This window comes from Aethalodelphis obliquidens, unplaced genomic scaffold, assembly GCF_003676395.1.
Source record: "Aethalodelphis obliquidens isolate GAN/ISIS:26980383/991018 unplaced genomic scaffold, ASM367639v1 scaffold12, whole genome shotgun sequence".
In the NCBI taxonomy this organism is placed as follows: domain Eukaryota; kingdom Metazoa; phylum Chordata; class Mammalia; order Artiodactyla; family Delphinidae; genus Aethalodelphis; species Aethalodelphis obliquidens.
Window position 1 is genome coordinate 23,650,597 of NW_020837956.1, and position 21,303 is coordinate 23,671,899.

Genomic DNA, 21,303 nt, shown 5'->3' on the forward strand with positions numbered 1-21,303 from the left:
ACTCCTGGGATGCTGTCAATGTTCTGGTTTTGGCCTGGGTGGTGGGTACCCGGCTGTTTTATGAGAATTCTTTAAGTGGTATATTTATGTAATGCAACTTTCTGAGTGTGTGGTTTATTCAACTGAACTATGTGAAATTGACAATATTCAACCCTTTTTAACTTAATAGTTAAACCTACTGGCAATTTCATATGGTTCAACCTAATATTTCATAATTAAAAATAACTTAAGTTAAGTAGCCATTCAAAATGATGGTCATGAAGGCTATTAATAACTTCATTCACTCATTTACGCATCAAACAGATATTTCCTGGGGGCTTGTTGTGAACCAGGCATATTTCTAGGCACCGGGATACAGAATAAAATTTGGTCCTGGTGCTCACATTCTAATGGGAAGATAACGTATAAACAGATACTGAAACATCGGGAATGTCATGTTGTGATAAATGCTATGAAGAAAAACAAAGCAGAATAAGGATATAGAGAGGGATGAAGAGAGATTTTAGGAAGCATGGTTAGAAAGGCTTCTCTGAGGAGATGACATCTGAAAATGCAGCTGAATAACGTGAGAGAGAGAAACCATGTGTAGCCATGGGAGAAAAAGCCTGTGGCAGAGGAAGGAGCAAGTGCACAGGCCCTATGACTGGAATGTGCACGGCAGGATTAAGGAACAAGGAGACCAGTGTTACTAGTTCAGAGTGAGGGAGGGGGAGACGATGAAGACACGAAACGGGAGAAGTAACGAGGGACCCATCACAGAAGGCCAATGCAGCTTTGCAAGGGACTTCAGATTTTACTCTGAGAGTGATGAGAGGCTATTGGAAGGTTGAGAGCAGGAAGTGGTAGGATTTGATATATAGTTTAGAAGGAAGACTCTGGCTGTTTCGTGGAGGAGGGAGTCTAGGCGGGGTGGAATTACAGATTCCTGTTAAAATGCTACCACAGTGTCCAGGCAAGAGATGAAGGTGGCATGGACTAGAATGGCCATTTTGGAGACAGAATCAATAGATTTTGCAGATAGAACCCAGATAGGATTTTTTTGATGGATGGCATATAGGGGAAGAGGAAGAGGCATCAATAATAAGTATAATATTTTTCTTAAAAATAGGATGCGCAATTCTATATTTGATCAAAACTCTTCAAAACATGTTCTTAAATTACTTCTATGATGAGAAACTTAAATACAGCAGAGCCTAAGAAATGCAGTTGGGGAGATGGGATATTTTCATAGATGGATGGATAACACCATAAAAAAAGCAGAAGCTAATTGCCACAGGAGGTAAGGAAAGGAAGAGACCCCAGAGGCCTGGAGGAGGCAGGAAAGTCTTTACTGAGGAGGCTGGAGTTGAAAGAAGAAGGTGGAGTTAGTCCAGGTGAGAAGCAGACTGAGAGCTGCGCCTGGGGGCCCAGTACAGGGTGGTAGAAAGAGCAGGAGCTTTGGAGTTAGAGAAATTAGGCTCAAGTTCAAGTATTGCCACTTACCACTTGGGTTAGTGTAAAGGTTAGATAAAACAACTGTAACTCACCTATTAGGTGCTCAATACAGGGTAGCTTCTAAGGAAAGCTCTTTTTTAATATTCAGATTTAAAAATTTTTCAGATTTTTCTATTTTTTATTTTGGGGGTTGGGAGTGGGGAGTTAACTCCCCATTCACTAGAAATTACAGCAGAGACAGGAGAAAATAAGCTGGGAAAAGAGGAGCTATTAGTAATCTAGACTTGGACATAGCTGGGAACCCTTGAGTGAGATACTCTCACACTGATTGAGAGCCCAGAAACTTCCTGTTCATCTAGGGATGGTGTCACATAGTCATATCTCCCTCTGCTGGTAGAATTTGGTGTTGCAAGGTAAACCCAAATCTTGAATTGCTTGCATCTGGAAATTTGCAGGCCCCTGGGAATATTGAAGCGCTAACTCTGCGTTCTTGGTATGGTCTCACCCAGACTGTTACTGAGACCATACTGGAAGAAGATGCTGGATGGGAATCCCCCGGGAAAAAAGAACTTTCATTGTCAAAGGAAATGAAGCAAAGGGAGCTTCTTCCTCCTACCAAGCCAACGATGGGTATGGACTCTTAGGAAACTGTCATTCAAACCAGGACTGAGCAGCAACTGTTCTGCCATCTTCACGGTAAGCTGTCCCCATGGCATAGGGGAAAGACCCCCAGGGTTTCAGTTTTGGAGTCTGAAGACTGACTATGCCACTTGGTGACTGGGTTTCCTTCCTTGGTCACTTAATTAGCCTAAAGCTTACAGTCCTCACAATATGGGGATATTAATATTTTCCCCTTTCCTGGGGTTGATGTGAGGATAAAGTAATAGAGATGATCATACTCTATTAACTGTAAATCACTCTACAAATATAAGAGTTTATTACTGTCACTTCTTTGTCTTGCCTCTCCAGTTTCTTGCCCTGAAGGTCTTACCTAAAGTATACAGAGTTCTGTGCTAGATATGGGGAAAGGAGACACAAAGACAAAAATCACAGCTCCTGTCTTCAGGGGGGCACACATATGGTGAGGGAGACAGATTCAGTTAACCACATTACTAGTCAGACTATGAGTACTATAAGACTAGTTAAACAACGAGCTATAGAATCATGAGGAAAGGAAAGATTAATTAGAAAGTAGAATCAGGGGAGTCAAAGAAGGTTTCCCAGAAGAGGTGATATTCATATGAAGCACAAATTCATATTCATTCATTCATATTTATTTTGTTTATTCATAAAAATATTTATTGAGCATATCTATGTGCCAGGAATTAGACTACAGATGGTCCCCAACTTATGATGGCTCAAATAATGACTTTTTGACTTTACAATGGTGAGAAAACGATACGTATTCAATAGAAACAATGCTTCAAATTTTGAAGTTTGATCTTTTCCTGGGCTAGTGACATGCAGTATGATATTCTCTCCTGGCTGGGCAGTGGCAGTGGCAGTGAGCCACAGTTCCCAGTCAGCTACGCGATCATGATGGTAAACAACTGATACACTTACGACCATTCTGTACCCACACAACCTTTCTGTTTTGCACTTTCAGTACAGTATTCAATAAATTCCATGAGATATGCAACACCTTATTATAAAATAGGCTTTGTGTTAGATGATCTTGCCCAATTGTAGGCTAATGTAAGTGTGCCGAGCATGTTTTAAGGTAGGCTAAGCCATGGTGTCCGGTAGGTTATGTGTATTAACTGCATTTTTGACTTAAGATATTTTCAATTTACGGTGGGTTTATCGGGATGTAACCCCATCATAAGTCAAGGAAGATCTGTAGTAATTGTGGATACAAAAATGAATGAAACAGACATGTATTGTCTTCACAGAACAACAGAACAGGTAGACGAATAATTATTTAATTACAATTATGCTAAGTTCTATAAAAGAAATACAGGTGGGGAAGTCAAGAAAGGTACCGTAAGGAAGTGACATTCAAGCTGAGAGCTGAAGGATGAAGATCAGGTATCTAGGCAAAGATGGTGAGGATAAATGTTCTATGCAGCAGAAACAGAATGTGTAAAGGCCCTGTGGTAGGAGATGGAAAGGAGGTGAAGAAGGCCATTGGAACTAGAATACAGGGAGCAAGGAGGAAAGTGGCCTGAGATGAGACAGGAGATATTGGGTAGGTACCAGGTCATGTGGGGCCTTGGGGGCTGCATTAATGATTTGGACTTTAAGAGCAACGAGAAACATTGAAAGTTTTAAAGCAAAGGGTGACATGATCAGACATGTGTTTTTAAAAGAATACTTTGTAGAGAATGGATGGGTGGAGGTAAGAGTAGACCTAGGGAGACCAGATTGGAGGCTATAGTGGGAGGCCAGGCTAGAGAAGATGATGGCTTGGATTATGATATTGGCTGTGGAAATGGAGAAGTTGATAGATCTGAGAAATATTTACGAAGTTGAATTGATAGGATTTGGCATTTGAATAGATATGTTGAGGTTGGGGGAAGAGCTGTTTACAGAGCTAGGGACCATTCTTGGAGCAGCAAGTTTGGAGGGGAGGACGATGAGTTTGGTGTTAACAAGTAGAATTTCAGGTACTTGGGAGCTATCCAAGTGGCTATATCAATTAGAGAATTGAATATATAGAACTGGAGCACAGAGAAGTCTGGACTGGAAACACAAATTTAGGAATCATTTAGATACTAAGTGAAGCCATAAACTGTAGTGATCACTAGAGGGTGGCACTGGAAGAAAAAGAAGACTTAGGACCATTCAACAGTTAGAGTTGAAAGAAGTCAGTTGGTTAAGGATTGCTGAAAAGGGAGACACAGGATGTGAACAACCTTAAATGCAAAGGACAAAAGGAAGGAAAACTACTATTTCTTGAATGTCTTTTATGTTCTGGGAGTTTTCACATGCATTATCTTACTTAATCCTCATGTAAACACTGTGAGCCAGGTAAGCATTCCTATCCTCACTTTTTCTACTGAGGAAATAGCTGTTCAGAGAAGTTGAATAATCTAGTTACTGTCACACATCTTGTAATCAATGGGATTCCCTCCCGTGCTGGAGGATCTGGGCAAGTGCCTTGCCAGGTAGTGACATTGGGTGGGGAGCGTAGGGCCAGAATCCCTTTTACCCAGCACTATAGTGCCAAGCAGGTAAGCCAAAGCAGAGGAAGGGTAGTCCAAAAAGCAAAGCCAAGTGCAACAGGAAAACAGTTCAAGAGCCAAATGGTCCATTCAGAAGTCAGGTTGCCGGAGCCAAAACCTCACCCAGTAACTGGTCCAAAAATCAAGTGAATCACAAGCAGTAGAACTTGATCAAAGAGAAGGCTAAGGAAGGCCAGTAAACTTCAGAACTGGGGAAGCCACCAGCTAAGCCTCAAGCTTCCAGTTGAGCTGGCATTTGGGTCCTGGGTATTCGAAGATGGGGAAGAGGTGAGGAGACAGGTTTTGTAGAGTTGAAGAACTAAACAAATAGGCCCTCGAGAGAATAACCTGACTGGGAATGTTTTGTGGAAAGATTCTTCTGGCGCCTCTGTGAAGAAGGGCCTCAAGGTGGGAGAATATGGACACCTCGGATGCAATGCATAGACTCAACTCCCCTCTGCAGAGTGGAGCATGGGTAGGACGCTGGCTTGGTCCCTGGGCTTGAGGAATTATACTTGATTTGTATCCTAGAGGAAAAAATATGAAGACCCCAAAGTGGAACACCAAACACAGGCCTGGTCTGTCCAGGATTCTCAAGGAAGCAGGAGCTGTCAGGTAAGCCAAGCCAGGACACATGCATGTGTTAAGGGCTTGCTTAAAAATGAGTCTTCTCATTGGTACAGAACTTCAGGAGGATCAATGGTTTCATTTGAGCCTCAAAACCACTTTAAAACTAATTGTTTTAAATAGATGAGGAAACTAAGGCTAGGGCAAGGTAAGTGACTGCCCAGAGTCACACAGTTGGATGGAGATTAGAACTGCAACTTGAGTCCAAGTTTTGTTTTATGCAAATTCTGTGTCTCTCTCTGTTAAGGAAAAGAGATTGTTCAGGGAAGGCTTCACAGAAGAGGAGGTGCTTGAACTGCCCACGCGGCAGGGCACCAAGTACAGAAGAGTAACAGGGTCCTCCTGGCAAAGTCACAAAGATGCAACACAGCACAGCCAGAAGGAAACGAAAAATGGTTCCTAGAATTGTGAGGTCCTTGAGGACAGGAAGGTCCAGCTCCTAGAATAAGGCCTGAGGTTTAGCAGGTGCTGGGTGACTGTTTGAAGGAATGAATGTGTGGAACACAGAGTCTCTCTAGGAGAGTAGCTGGAAGTGAGGCTGGGAAGTGGCAGGAGTCAGAAGACGGAGAGGTTTTATACAATATGGAAGGCTGGTGTTGGAGGAGGGGAGGGGACGAGGGTGCATGTGCGGAGAGGATGTGAGGAGAGAATCAGCTGGAAGCTGGTTCCAGGAGAGAGAAAAGGAAGGCCAGAAGTAAACCAAGGTAGGGAGAGGAAAGGACAGAGTCGAGAAACATTTAGGAGTTAGAATGCCTGGCAACACCCTTAAGGGGAGGGGTGACATGTACGAGTCTGCCGGCAGAAAGGCAGGAGCAGAAGAGAGACAGGGGATGCTGGTTGTGGAGGAAACAGGTGTGGGTAGCGGATACCCCGCATCCCCCCCAGCTAGGCTGCAACCTCAACAGTCACTCCTGGGGCAGAACGCCAGAGAGGGAGGGGCCTACCGGACTGGAGAAGTCATTAGCAACCTGCCAGAACCGGGTTAACAAAGGCAGGACTACAACTCCCAGCATGCTCCGGCCCAGTGGGGTGACGGCGGGCGGTGGCTGCGCTGCACCCGTCTGGTGCGCACAGGACCTGGGTCGGCACCGGAGCCTGTCATTCCGGAGGGGTCTGTGGGGGTGCGAGCGGGCATGCACCCGGGTCCCCAGCGCACTGGCGGCGCAGGGCTCGCGATTCCCGCCCCACGGCCCCGCCCCTTGCCCCACCCCAGCCGGGCGGCTTAGCTGGGGCCGCAGCGCGGCGGCAACATCACTCTCGCTGCCGCTGCTCCGCCCCATCGCCTTCTGTTTTTCTCTCTCATTCTCCGGTGGCGACGGCGGGGAAGGAGGAGGCAGGGGCAGCAGCAGCCGCGCTGGCTGCAATGAATGATCCCCCAGCTGGGGGAGAGGACTCCAGGTGAGCCTCTGCCCTCGGGAGGGCCGGGACCCCCGGTCGCCCAGGACCTGCAGCCCCCCCGCCATGGATCCCTAGAGGAGGAGGAGGACAAGGAGAAGACAGCTCTGCCGCCCACCCCCATCCCATTTTCCTCTTCCTTTATCTCATTGTTGCTGTAGCTGTTTACGGCAGGGCTCCCGCTGCCCCAGCATGGGGCGGGCTCCGGGTACTGCCATTCGGCCGGCGCTTCTCCCGCTGCTGCCCGGCGATTCTGCCTAATTCTCCCTCCGCAGCTGGTGCAGCGAGGACCGGAGAGCGGTGGAGGCCCGGACTGCAGCAGCGACGGGGCCACCTCCCAGCATCCCCACCCTAGGAGTCTACAGGCGGATTGAAGAACGGCGCCTGGGGGCTGGGCCGGCCCCGCCGATACGGACCTAGGGAGGACAGCAGGACAGCCTAGGCTGCGGAGAGGGGTGGGGGTGGGGGGGTCAGGAAGGACAGAGCAGCAAGATGGCCAGTAAAACCAAGGCCAGTGAGGCCCTGAGGGTGGTGGCCCGGTGCCGCCCCCTCAGCCGGAAGGAGGAGGCTTCTGGTCACGAGCAGATCCTGACCATGGACGTGAAACTGGGCCAGGTGACACTGCGAAACCCCCGCGCTGCCCTAGGGGAGCTGCCCAAGACCTTCACCTTTGATGCCGTGTATGATGCCAGCTCCAAGCAGGCAGACTTGTATGATGAAACCGTGAGGCCCCTGGTAGACTCGGTGCTTCAAGGTTTCAATGGCACCGTGTTTGCCTATGGACAGACCGGCACGGGCAAGACCTACACCATGCAGGGGACCTGGGTGGAGCCCGAGCAGCGCGGGGTCATCCCCAATGCCTTTGAGCATATCTTCACCCACATCTCGCGCTCCCAGAACCAGCAGTACTTGGTCCGGGCCTCCTACCTGGAGATCTACCAGGAGGAGATTCGGGACCTGCTCTCCAAGGAGCCTGGCAAGAGGCTAGAGCTGAAGGAGAACCCTGAGACAGGCGTCTACATCAAGGACCTGTCCTCCTTCGTCACCAAGAATGTCAAGGAGATTGAGCACGTGATGAACCTGGGGAACCAGACCCGGGCGGTGGGTAGTACACACATGAATGAGGTCAGCTCCCGCTCCCATGCCATCTTTGTCATCACCGTGGAGTGCAGTGAGCGTGGCTTGGATGGCCAGGACCACATCCGTGTGGGCAAGCTCAACCTCGTGGACCTGGCTGGAAGTGAGAGGCAGAACAAGGCAGGCCCCAATGCGGCTGGAGGGACGGCCACGCAGCCCACGGGTGGTGGCGGTGGTGGAGGTGGTGGTGGTAGTGGAGAGAGGCCTAAGGAAGCCTCCAAAATCAATCTCTCGCTGTCTGCCCTGGGCAACGTGATCGCTGCTCTGGCGGGCAACAGGAGCACCCATATCCCCTACCGGGACTCCAAGCTGACCCGGCTGCTCCAGGACTCTCTGGGGGGGAATGCCAAGACCATCATGGTGGCCACCCTGGGTCCAGCCTCTCACAGCTACGATGAGAGCCTCTCCACCCTGCGCTTTGCCAACCGGGCCAAGAACATCAAGAACAAGCCCCGGGTGAACGAGGACCCCAAGGACACGCTGCTGCGGGAATTCCAGGAGGAGATCGCCCGCCTAAAGGCCCAGCTGGAGAAGAAGGGGATGCTGGGAAAGCGGCTCCGGAGGAAGAGCAGCCGCAGGAAGAAGGCCGTGTCAGCCCCGGCTGGGTACCCTGAGGGGCCGCTGATGGAGGCCTGGGTGGCCGAAGAGGAGGATGACAACAACAACTACCGCCCGCCCCAGCCCACCCTGGAGTCGGCCTTGGACAAGAACATGGAGAATTACCTGCAGGAGCAGAAGGAGCAGCTGGAGGAGGAGAAGGCGGCCATCCAGGATGACCGCAGCCTGGTGAGCGAGGAGAAGCAGAAGCTGCTGGAGGAGAAGGAGAAGATGCTGGAAGACCTGCGGCGGGAGCAGCAGGCCACAGAGCTGCTCGCAGCCAAGTACAAGGTAAGAGCCCCCGAGGGAGCAGGGGCTCTCCAGAGGTCCCCAGAGGGATCTGGGCTGGCAGGCTTTTCTTTGAGGGTCTGTGACCTGGCTGGAAGCAAAGTGTCCTGCCCTCCTGCCAAGAGCTCCCCTGGAGAAGGCAGGCGAATTTCTGCGACTCTGGACTGCCAGGCAGAGCCTCCCTGGAGCACCTAGGAGGACACACACACACGCACGCACACATACATACACGCGCGCGCACACACACAGAGCAAAGCAGCAGGCAGTCTCTCAAGCCAGTGAGCTTGGACTGGTCTGACCTGCTGCCTGTCAGTCTCTTCTGGTGGCCCCCAGTACCGGTCAGGTCCATGGACAGCCAGGCGGGCACTCAGCCCCGTCTGGGTGTGGGTTCTCACTCTTGCCTGGCCACCTCCCTCATGACGTCCTCCCTTTGCAGCACCATCAAACCTCACACCATTTTAATATCTGACGTTTGGACACTTCACAGTTTACAAAATGCCCCACATACATGATCTCATTTGATTCTTACGGTAGCCATCCGGAGTCCTGCTTCTTAAACCCCCATTTTACAGGTGAGGGACTAAGGCTCAGAAGAGTGACATGACTGAGGTTCCATCCTATACAGTGGCAGGGCTGAGCTGGAACCAGTGGCCCTTGGGCTCTTTTAGTTCTTGGATGGCGAGGCAGGATTATACATGGGTCCTGCTCCCTGTGAAAGTGGTCCAGTGGTCCCCTGGGCCCATTGCATAGAATCTTAGGAAGGAGATCACGCAGAAGGTTGGAAAGAGCACTGGGGTCTACGCTGGAGACCTGGCATCTTGGCCTAGCTCTGCTACAGCTCATTGAGTGACCTTGTGTATGTTGCTTCTTCCCTTCCTCAAGCCTCAGTTTCCCTTTTTGTAAAACAGAGCGTTGGCCTGGGTGATCTCTGAGGTTCTTCTGATCTGAAAAACAAACCAACTGGCCCCCACACCCAGGCCTCATTCTAGTAAGTTCCAATTCCCCATTGCCCTGAGAGATATCAGGGCCTCGGCGTCCTTCCTGAGCTGCTCCCTTCCCTGGGGAAGCCTCCAGGCCCCGTTGGAACTAAGCTGCAGAGGCCCCCTGCCTGGCCAACCACAGACCTGTTAAGTTTCAATGCTGCAGATGCCATGACTCAATGTTCCAGGCATTTCCAGGTCCCTGGAGTCCTTAACACTGAAGGTTGGAGGAAGAACGCAAGGAACCGTGAGCTGATGACTTGCTGGGGGGAGAAAAACATTACCAGTTCTTAGTCCCTCTCAGGAGTGTGGGCTGGGGTGCAGGGAAGCCCTGCCTGGGAGGGAGAGTGGCAACGGCTGGAAGAGGGACAGATGAGCTGCAGGCCATTGTCTGTGTTATGGGAATGTGCTGCTACACCAGGGGCTCTGGCCTTGCTTATTTCGTATTTAATTCACCTCCAGGAGCTCAGCAAGGGTTATGCTGAGCCGCTTCCTCAAAGGGATTGGTACATTTGGGGTCCTCCTGGGAGAAGCAGGATGTTAAAGGCAGGACAGTTAGACTCAGCTCTCCCAGGAGGAAGGGGATCCAGGCAGTCTAGTGCTTCCCACCAGGAAATCTTACATGGGCAATCTGTCACCAGTTTCATAACCAAGAGTCCCACCACCACCCCTTACTCCCTTCCCCACCCACCCTTAAAGCTGGGGGTCAACGGAGGCTAAGAGAGTGCACTTCAGCCCTGAGCAAATGGGTAGAAGGGATGAAGCGAAGGATCCAATGGGATCTCCCATTGTTGGCCACTCCCTGGTTCCCTCAGTAAGGTTCTTGGATCTAAGGCAATGTGGTGCATGGATAATGGGACTGTCAAGAGATCAGGGCGGCCAGAGCCAGAATTCTTGTACCAGAGGCATAGCCCACAGAACCCCCCCATCTTACAGCTGCCAGGGGCCTTGGAAAACTGAGGCCCAGACTTGCCCAGGGCCACACAGGTGAGTTAAGGAGAGCCAGGCTCTTTGTACTTGCTCCGGCTTCTTTCCATTACACCAACGTCCTGATGTTGTTACCTGTGCTACTTGATAATCAGAGTAATTCATTTTTATGTAACTCTTTTATGTTTTAATCTCATGGAATCCTCCCAGCAACCTCAAGAGATGAGTATTACTATCTCCATTTGACAGTGATGAAAACCAAGGCTGGCGACTGTCTCCGTGACATGGGCTAATAGGCAGGCGGAGCCAGGACTGGAACCCAGGTCTTCTGATGGCCCCAGACCTGTGCTCTTTCCAAGTCTCCACGGATTCCTCCACATTTGATCTCTGTGTGACTCGGGGCAGAGGCCTTTGCCCCTCTAGGCCTCAGGTTTCCGTTGGCCTGATGAGGGGAAGTCTGACACAGCTTCCTAGGGACTGGGTGCAATGGTCATTATGTGCCAGGCTCTCAGATATAAGTGAAGGGGGAGGGTTGCCTGGTAAATTCCAGGGGGGGAATGATTCCACAGTCTGTGACTTCTTGTCACACCCAGCCCTGGACGAACAGCAGGCAGCGAGCCCTGAGTGGAGCCTGTGTAGAGGACCCCGACCTCCCTATAGTCCTTAAGGGACTGCTGGTTCAGTGTCGGATGTTTCTAGGATAGAGGAAGCAATTTGAGGGCTCTTGAGGGATCCACTGGGTAATGAGGGGAGGAGCGTGTGAGAGATAATCCCAGGCCTGCCCATTTCACAGGGTTGTGCTGAAGATTAAATGAGATCATTAGTGTGAGGGCATTTGAAATATGTTGAAAGCACTACATCAGTGGAGGGCATTAGCAGCCACTGGGTGGCTTCCGTCTGCCAAGCAGGGGTCCAGTGATCTCTAGGACTGACATCTCTGTCATTGGCTTAACGCTTTCCTTCCCCTGCCATCCCGGCTGCCTTGCCATAGCCCTGCAGCCCTGGAACAGTGCCAGGCGAGAAAGATCTGGGAGCCCTCCGAAGGCGGGAGCTCCGGTCCCTCCTGGAAATTAGCTGAGCTTCTGCTCCCCATCTGCAACACACGCCGGCTCCCACTTTCTGAGTTTCCACAACTCCCCTTGTCGCCTCCCTCATTCCCTTCTTCCAGTTCACACCACCCCTAGGGGCAGCTGAGCGGTAGCTGATGCGACCCAGTGCCCTCATTCACTCTCTCTGACTCATCTGACAGTCTGTCTCGCCTGTTTTCCCTGCCCGCCACCTCTAGGCTCCCCGTTCCCTTTGTTCTCCCCTCACTGTGTACAAACACCATGCCTGTCTCCTTGGAGTCTCCCTTCATATTTACCTCGAGCCTCAGGGGATGGGAGGGTGTGCAAGTGTCTGAGGGTTTGTGATTGTCATTAGTGCCCTGTTTATCAGTAGTCATTAGCCATCCATACTTACCTCGTGTCTCTGGGAGGGGGGGCTTGATAGCATACTAGACCTGAGAGGTAGGGAGAGTTGGTAAAGTCACAGGCAGACCCACAGCTGAGGTTATGCCTCTGCACGATGGCGACTCCAGTGTTTGTGCACAAGGCACGTACGGCAGTGAGGACTGGGATGCCCGTAGCTTGGTCTGGAGAAGGCCCACTTTAATTGTGCAAGGAACACTTTTTTTTTTTTGCGGTACGCGGGCCTCTCACTGTTGTGGCCTCTCCCGTTGCGGAGCACAGGCTCCGGACGCGCAGGCTCAGCGGCCATGGCTCACGGGCCCAGCCGCTCCGTGGCATGTGGGATCTTCCTGGACCGGGACACGAACCCGTGTCCCCTGCCTCGGCAGGCGGACTCTCAACCACTGCGCCACCAGGGAAGCCCCGGAACATTTTTTAATGACTGTTTTCATTTTGAGCTTAAGTTTCTGAGGGCTCGGGCTAGAGGATTTCTAAAGCGTTGATTCTAGATCTTTAGAGGGAAAGAAGAGTATGTGTGTAGGGGAGGCAAGGGCTGCAGATGAGACACTATGCAGGCTGGAACTGACGGGGGCACTGGAAGAGGTAGAAACAACAGCACTGCTTGTTGATCCCCAAGTAAGTAGGTCTGGAGGGAGGGGGCGGGGTGCTGCTTGGCTAGAGCCCAACTCTCTCTGTGGTGGGTATGGGAAAGAGACCCTGCAGAAGCTGCCCCCAAAGCCAGAGGGATGAGGTCACTACAGACAGTACAGACCGCACTGAGTTTTTACTGTCTATTTGTGGGCCCCTCTTCTTCCTCCCATTTCTCAGCATTGGCATTAACCATAAACAGTTATGCAAGAGGTGTTTCAAGCCCGAGAAACAGCAATAATTGCAAGAATAATGCCATTTACTTAACAGTTGCCACGAGCCAAGCCTTATACCATATATGGTATACAAATTATCTCATGTAATCCCTACAAGCACCTTCCACGAAAGGTGTTATTACTGTTCCCATTTTATACATGAGAAAACTGAGGATTTATGACTTGCCCAAGGCCTTATGGTTTGTATATGGCAAATCTAGTTGAGCCCAGGTTGGTTTGACACAAACTTGGATCCTCTTTTATGCTTAAAGAATCAGGAACATTGGGCTGGGAACTGGTTGCTGGGGAGGTGGTGAAAAATGACAGGAGCTGGTGTGAACGTGTTGAGTTGAAGGTGACAAGAGTCCCGTAGGCAGCAGGAGGTGGAGCAGGGGAGTTTAGAAGCAAGCACAGGACTGGAAGTGGAGTTTGGGGGCTCATCTGTAGAAGAGGGCTCAAATGAGCCCCCTGGCCCTCTGTTCTGGACGCTCTCTCCCTTTATGTAAGTGACTCCTGTCCAGGTCTTTGCTGACCTTTTTTTGTAGAGTGCTGTTTTCGGAGCATGGATATCAGAGTCAGGCAGGCCTGGGTTTAGTGATTTACTAGTTCTGAGACCTCGGTTTCCTCATCTATAAAATGGGATAGTAACAGTACCTATGTCATAGTTCTATTGAGAGGATGATAATCGACATTAAAGCACTTTGCATAGTTCCTGGCATGTAAGTGTTCGTAAATAATAACTTTATTACTGTTATCTTCGACTGCTTAATGGATGTTTTCACTTGACTACCTTCCTGATATGTTAAACACATCACATTTTCGTCTGGCATTCAAGGCCTACCAGAGTCTCGCTGTAATATATGTCATCAATCTCGCCTGCCTAAGCAAGAGATAAGAGAACCTAACAGCCAACTCGTCTACCCCATACTTTGAACTCAGGATGTACCTCACTGCCCTTCTGCTGATTGCACTGTTTTTGTATCCTCGATTATCCTGGTAACCAGGGAGTGGGAGTTACGGGAGCAGGTTAAGCTCAATGTAAAGAACTTCTTAATAGTTAGAATTGATCTACTTCTAGAGATAATGGGCTCCAATCCCTGGAAGTGTCCGAGGAGAAACTGAATGTCACAGTTGCTCTAAAGGGATTCAGGTACCAGAAAAGCCATTGAACTAGGTGATCTTTAAAGTCCCCTCCTCTTCAAAGTCCTTAATTGTTAAAAGTAGTATTTTTTAAAGCAAAATATAAAATGTTCAGTTCATCTTTTTGAAAATTAAGGTGACAGGATTTAAATGTTAATGAAGGAGATCAACCAATAATAGAGATATTTCCAGCTCTCTATCATGGCCAATTAGAGAAAGACAATGAGAAGCAGAAAATAGAAGAAAATAGGAGGAAAGACAGGAAAGAAGTAGAGGGGGACAGTGAAGAGGGGAAAGAGAAATGGAGTCACAGAGCCGGGAAGAAAGGAGAGAGAGTGCGTAAGGGGTGGACAGCAGTGTTTCTGGGGAGAAGAAACCCCAACTGGGAGAGAAAATGCTCTGGAGGAGAGAGTGAAATAGTATCGTTCCACTCTCCTGATCTTAAGGTTAGTCTCCACATAGGGCTGTGTCCGGGAGCGTCTACGATCCCAAAACTGGCCTGGTTCCTTCCACATGTCCCCAGGCACACCAGCCCCATGCCAGACACTCTGAGACTTACAGGGCCGGGTCGTCACGGAACTGTGTGCACCCGCACCTCCATCCCAGCTGAGTCCTCCATGATCCTTAAGAGAAGAAGCCTCACCATAGCAAGTGACCAGAGCTCCAGGCTGGGTCTGGTATCTAGGTCAGAGTCCATGGCCTCTTGGCACTGTTGGGAGCAGTAACTTTCATTCCTTCGTCTCCCTGGTGGGTGTGGTCAGTTAACAGAATTTCCATGAGCTGGGGGCATTTGGTAATATAAAGGTTGGACCAGCAGGAAGCGTTTAAGACTAATACATTTGCATCAGAGGTTCTGGGATTCAAGTTATGTTGGGGCTCAGCAGGCCTTTTGGTCCAGTGTTGGGTGTCTCTTGCTGTGTGTTGGCTGGCGGAGTGTATTAACATATTGCCCTTAGTCATCTCCAGCCCCCGGATAGCGCGCAAGATTGGATGAAGTGGCTGTGATAATGTTCTCATTGTGCTCTGAGGACTAGGAGGAAGGGCCTGGAATTCAGTGGGAGAAGGGTACCCCCTCCCATCTGTGCCCTGCCAGCCTGCTGTCCCTAGCCAGTCTGGGGCACTTCTGGGGCCAGCTGGGCCTGAGAGCTGCTGAATCAGGTAGCCTGAGTAGATAAGAAAATGGTCTCGCTTCCCACCAATCCAGCCCTTCAGCCATGGGAGCTGCACAAGGCAGACTCCTGTGCTCAGAGCTTATAGGGCACCTGTACCGGTGCTTTGGAGTATATCTAGAATTTTTAATACCCCGAGGAATTCCTGGGCATTAAATCCTGGTCAGACTAAAGACTTACTTTCTAGTTGTCTCCTTTTCCTCTCAGATGTACTTAACTGAGGGGTGCCAGGCCCTGGGTTGAACTGTTTCTGCCATGGTAGGTAATGGACCTGCAGGCTTTCTCTTTTCTTCAAGTGAGCCAGCAGAATAATAATAACAACAACAACTGGAATAATAACGGTAGCTACCATTTCTTTAGTGCATGTTTAATGCCGAGTACTCGCCCTACTCTCGCATTGTTTGATTCAGTCTTCACGATAGCACCATGAAGTAGCAGTGTTTTAACCTCCATGTGACAAATGAGGATACTCAGGCACAGTAACAACGAGGGAACCATCCAAGGTCACATGCCTGTGAAGTGTTAGCAGCAGCATATGAGCCTATGTCTGCCTGACTCCAAAGCCCACGATCTTCCCCTCCACACTGTATCACCAACTCAGAAAGGAAGGCTCCACGCCAGAACCCTGGTGGGTGGGCCCCAGTGGGAGCACTTGTCTGCTGAGATGCTTGACTCAACTCTGTCCTTCCGCATGATGCAAACCCCCAGCCTCTGACCTCAGCCTAGAGCCATTCGTTCATATAATCGACAAGTCTTTTTTAACACTATGACCAAGAATACAAGTCAGTAGATAGGGTTAACTTTGTCTTGAAATTGTTTAAGTTTCTGGAATGAATCACAAGAACTCACCAATAATGGTTATCTCTAGGGATTTTAATAGGAAGGGGGCTTTTATTTTTCACTTTATAGTGTTTTTACAACAAGCATATATTACTTTGTTAATTAAACAAAAACAAATCTAGAATTTTTAAAGGAGAGAAAGATATAAAAGAAATGTGTTAATACATGGTTGGAAGATTGGCTTAAATGAATAATTGAGGGGAATCCAGAGTTGATAATAATTCTTAATGATACCCAATTATTGGTAATCCTGTGACTTTGGACAAGTCACTTCCCCTCCCAGGGACTGTAAGAAATGATCAGTAGATGATTCCTTGCTTCCTGCACCATTTGCCTATTCATCTTGGAAGCGGCGGGTCAGGAGCCCGGGGTGAGAGACAGCCTGGATGAGGGGCAGTGAGGGCTGGAGAGGAATGACCAAGCACTACCTGGAAGCTGGAGGCTGAATGACCCGGGATCTGTAAAACACTGAATCTGCACTTTATGGATCCTTAGGTCTTATCCATTGCTGGCTTTGTTGCGTTCTGTTGTCTGGCTGGGTTTGCATCCCTGGTGCTGGAGAGAAACCCTTTAGCACAACACAAATAAGTGAGGGGGGAAAGACAAGGTAAGGATCAGGTCTGAAGTGCTCATGGTTTTCTTACTCAAGTAGATGGGCTGATTTTTTTCTTCCTGCTTGCCTCCAGGGTGGACTGAAGCATTTCTGGGCATCCGTACCCTGTCCAGGGCAAGGCTGGAAGTAGAGTCCAGCTTACCTCACTCCCCAGCCAATACGTTTCCTGATCTCTAATTGTTCCTTCTTCTTGATGAGAGAATTACTAGCATTTGAAAGACCATTTATGTAGTTTTTTGAGCCATCCAAGGAGACTCAAGGCAGGAAACTCGGACGCGGTTTCCTGATTTATGTTCCCCAAGGCAGAGAACCACTGAAAATAGCACTATTCTTCCCCTCACCATTGTCTCTTTCATTTCTTCTTCCCTTACCGCTGGTTCCTTGAGATCTATAACCAGTGGCCACAAAAGGAGAAACAGGTCTGTGATGGTAGGCATGGCCGTATTTCCTGAGAGGTGGGAGCCAGGATTGTTGCAGTAGTTATTTTGTTTTGCTCTTTGTGATGAGTGGTGGGTAAATGTCAATCAGGTACTGGAACAGCAAGTAACCACTGACATTTGATTGTACATTATCATTTACCAGGTAGTTCCACATCTATTATGCAACTCACCATTCTTACCCAAAGCCTGCAAGGTTAGTGGGTATTTGCACCATTTTACAGATGAGAAAACTGAAGTCCAGGAGCTGATGCCCTAGATTTCTTAGCAAATAGGATGGTAGAGTGTGTACCAGGATTCAAGTTCTCTGACTGTCATGCCCAGTGCCCTTTACATCTTTCCACCATGGAACTTGTGAGGTGGCCCTTCCCGTGAGCATTCGGGTTTCAACCTCTCTGGGGGACCCTAGTATTACTGGCGACCTCCCCCCACACACGCAGTTAAGAGCTCTATCCTGCTTATCTCAGAGGCCCCTATAAGAACTTCCCACAGGCAGAAGCATCTTCAGCAGAACCCTGCCTGTTTCATCTGGAAGAGAAAGAAATGGTGCCCTGAGCTTTGCTGATGGTTCCTGAGTTGGCAAAGGTGCTAAGACCAAATGTTGCTTCTCTCCAAGGCACCTTTCTGCCTGAACCCAGGAGAAAGCTGTGGACCAAGAAAAAGGACCCTGGACTTGGAATTAGGAAGCTGCTGTTTAAATACTACTTCTGCTGCTTACTGGCTCCATAACCTCAAACAAGTCACTTCACCTGTCTGAGCCTTAGTTTCCTTTTATGTCAAACGGGGATCACACTCGTTATCTCTTAAGGTTCTTGTGATGATGAAATAGGAAGATTAATGCAAAAAGGACCTAGCCCAGCCATAGGCACATGGCAAGTTGCATCTGAGGCTCCTGTCTCCTGCAGAATGTCATAGATTAGCTGGCAGTGGCAGCGCAGAGCCTGTTTGGCTTCTCTGTAAAATCATCCTTGATGATATCTCCTCAGAAGGGTGGCTGTCTGGGCCTGGCTGTCTCCATTCTGGCTTTCCAGATCAGCACTTAATGAGTGCTGGGGTCTCCTTCCTCCTCCTGATTTTGCACTACAGTTGCTCCTGGAATGGGAAAAGGTGAGCCTCTGAATATCCCAAGCTGTATCTGCAAGCTGACATGGTCCCTGTGGTGATGTTGGCTGTTAATTGTCACAGCAGCTGACCTGCCTCTCATACCTGGAATCGAGGACCCTAATCGAGTTGGGAAATTATTTGGAGAGTGCATAGTCAATATAGGAGCAGACACACATACCGATTCCGTAATTATGAGACTCCAGGCTTAGAATTCTCCATCTCTGGGCCTCAGTTTTGTCATCTGTAAAGCAAAGGGGGTTGGGGTGATTCCCTGAGGTCACCTTAGTTATCCGGTGATTCGTTTCCCTCTTGCAAGAGTCAGACCGTGACCTTGGAGCTCCCAGCCCTGTCTTTTCCACCCCACAGCCTCTGCTGGCCTTTTAGTTACAATGGACATATTTAGAACCAGTAGAACCAAACCCAGTCCTGTCCACAGACCCCACCCACCTGGACTCTTTTGCCCTGAGACATCACAAGGGCAGCATTAACTGGGGCAGCTAAGAGCTCTAGGGAACTTTTCCTGGGGACTAGAAACCCCATATTCTGCTTAGTACCCTCCCAGCCTGAAGTGGGCCCAGGGATTTAGGCATCCCTGTCCCTCCCTGCCCTCCTTAGGTGATTAAAGTTAAAGACAGAGATCTCTGAGGAAAAGGAGGAGACGGCCACTGGTATCCTCCAAGAAATGGGGAAAAGCAAGAGCAAAAAAGCTGTTTCTAAGCAAAGAACTGCAGCCATGCATGACATATTTCAGAACCGGGGGATGAAACAGGCAGCAATGAACTGAGACTGGGGAGAAGCGGGCACTGAGGCCCTGCACCTGGATTGGGGCCCACCCCCAGATTTCGTGCCAGGACCAGCCCCGTCTTCTAGCACAAGGCAGGTTCTGTCAGGCAGGCTTGGCTGACAGCGTAGGCTGGGCCGGTGGGCAAGACTTGGCGAGAAACCGATAAGGCACATTCGGTTGTCATTTAAATCACATGTGTGTCGGGGCAAGGCTAGGCAGAGAAGCGTAGGGGCAGTGGACGAATGGAATGGGGTGATACAGGCAGTCAGGCATCGTCCAGGAACTCTCTTCATGGAGCCCAGGGCCTGGCCAGAAGGAGACATCCCGAAGCGAGATTTCCAGGTCCAAGGAGGAGGTTTAACACGAAGCCTGATGAGCAAGAATCAGCACAGAAACCAGTCCCAGGAATCATGTCATGGGGGTGGCAGTGGGAGGAGGGTTGGAACTTGGAGGCCCTGGGAGTCTAGGCTGATGCATCAGATTCCGGGCCTGACTGGCAGCTGAAGTTCTGCCTGACAATGTCCAAATGGGTTTCTTGAGCTAGGTGTGGGCAGCTGGAGAAGGTGTGGGCCGAACAAACAAAGAATTGTTTTGAATCAGGTCCATCTCCACACTTTAAAATCACCAAAAAAAAAAAAAAAAAAAAAAGCATAAAGGAGCATTTTGTAAAAGGAGAGATCAGACCTTTGCAAGCCTACCGCAAAGGTATAGAGAATATAAAATAAACGGGAGGCTCAATTTTATATCTCTTATTAAGTAAAATTGAAAATCATGATAATACTTCATGACTATGACATTGTAATAAAAATGGTTCCATTATTTATTGCTGGCAGTGGTTTAGAAAGGTAACTTGACAGTATGTTCTAAGATATACGAAATGTTTATAACCCTTTGTCCACTCCTGAAATTTCCTTCTAAGAAAGTCTCTAAAAAAGCAAAAAATTGGGAATTCCCTGGCAGTCCAGTGGTTAGGACTCAGTGCTCTCACTGCCAAGGGCCTGGGTTCAAGCCTTCGTCGGGGAACTAAGATCCCACAAGCCACGCTGCTCGGCCAAAAAAATTATATGCACAAGAGTGTTTATTGTAAACATTAAGCAAACAACCAAAATATCTTATAATGGGGGTTAATTAAATATATTATAAATCATCCACTCTAAACATTATGCAGTCATTAAACATAATCATAAACCTTATGGAAGTAACAGGAAATTCTTGAGATATTTGATGAAATGGAAATAGCAGGACATAAACTTATACCATGTCTATAGATGTGAAAAAATGATGTGTGCATATGGAAAAATCTGGGGGAAAAAGCAATTTAATTAGCTATGAGGAGGAATACATGAATTTTTTTCCCATTTTGTTTTATTTCTGTGGTTATTTGATGTTAGTGCAATTTTGTTTTCTGAAAGCGGAGAAAGACAATAAAAGGTTAAAAATGTGTCCCCAGAATCCTTTAATGAACTGTGAGGTATTTAATCCAGTACCCCTGAGATAATACATTCCATAAATTTATTACCTTCTATAAACAGAACTCTTTGTTCTAAAACTCAAGGTACAAGCTCTTACTCTCTGTACCAGGGATTGATTGGAAAAGCCTGGAGCTTTCCTTTTCACACCTGTTTTGATGGTATAATTTCCAGGTCCATCCTCTTAACCTTTCTTTGTCTTTGCCAACTAAAGAGTCCTATTTTTTTTGAAGTCTCTTATAATAGCCCTTGCGTGGTTTTAGCTGCCCTTCTCTGGATCTTCTCTCTCCTTCAAGTCCCCGGAGATGCAGCAAGGGACTACACACAGTACTCCAGATTCAGCTGCATCATAGTTTTATATTAGGGTAGAATGATTTTTGTGTTGTTTCCAAAAAGCCTTGGTGATGGTGCCTGGCCAGATGCTCTTAGCTTTTTTAGCTGTGGCAGCATATTAAGCCAACGTCTTCTGGGAACAACAGAGAATTACTCCCCCTCTTTTCCCTCTGTTTTGGTTTATAACTGATCGCTCACAGCTATCATTTAATGAGTAGAGCGAAGATTACTTTTTCCCAAAATGTAAAACTCTAACTGAAGCTCATCTGCCATTTTTTGGTCAGCTCACACGGCCTAGAAATTCTGCTTTTTACCACCTGCAAGAATCTGGAGGCATCTGTGAAGTTGGTATTTTACCTGTACACCCTTTCTTGCATGATTTCTGATGGAAATCAGTACCCCCATTTAACATTTGGACATTTTTTCCACCTAGAGAGGTGCCTGTTTATTTCTGTTTCCTTTCCCTCATCCCCCTCCCGTTTCTCTGTCTCCTCACCCCCTCCCCCATGTAACTTTGAGTAACCTCTGATGTAGGACCTTGCCAGGAGCATTTT

The 21,303-nt window shown here is 48.7% G+C and overlaps 1 protein-coding gene across 8 annotated transcripts in view; it reads left to right on the top strand.

Annotated features, from left to right (window-relative positions):
* KIF3C (kinesin family member 3C) overlaps window positions 1–21,303 on the top strand; it is a 76,972-nt gene that overhangs the window by 34,802 nt on the left and 20,867 nt on the right. For 3 of the 8 annotated variants that reach the window (XM_027113644.1, XM_027113650.1, XM_027113651.1), the window contains exon 2: window positions 1,890–8,645. In XM_027113644.1, coding sequence (XP_026969445.1) covers window positions 7,113–8,645 — 1,533 coding nt within the window. In that variant the 5' untranslated portion in view covers window positions 1,890–7,112. The remainder of the gene's footprint in view (window positions 1–1,889; window positions 8,646–21,303) is intronic. The other 5 variants (XM_027113646.1, XM_027113645.1, XM_027113647.1 and 2 more) reach the window with 4 other exon arrangements.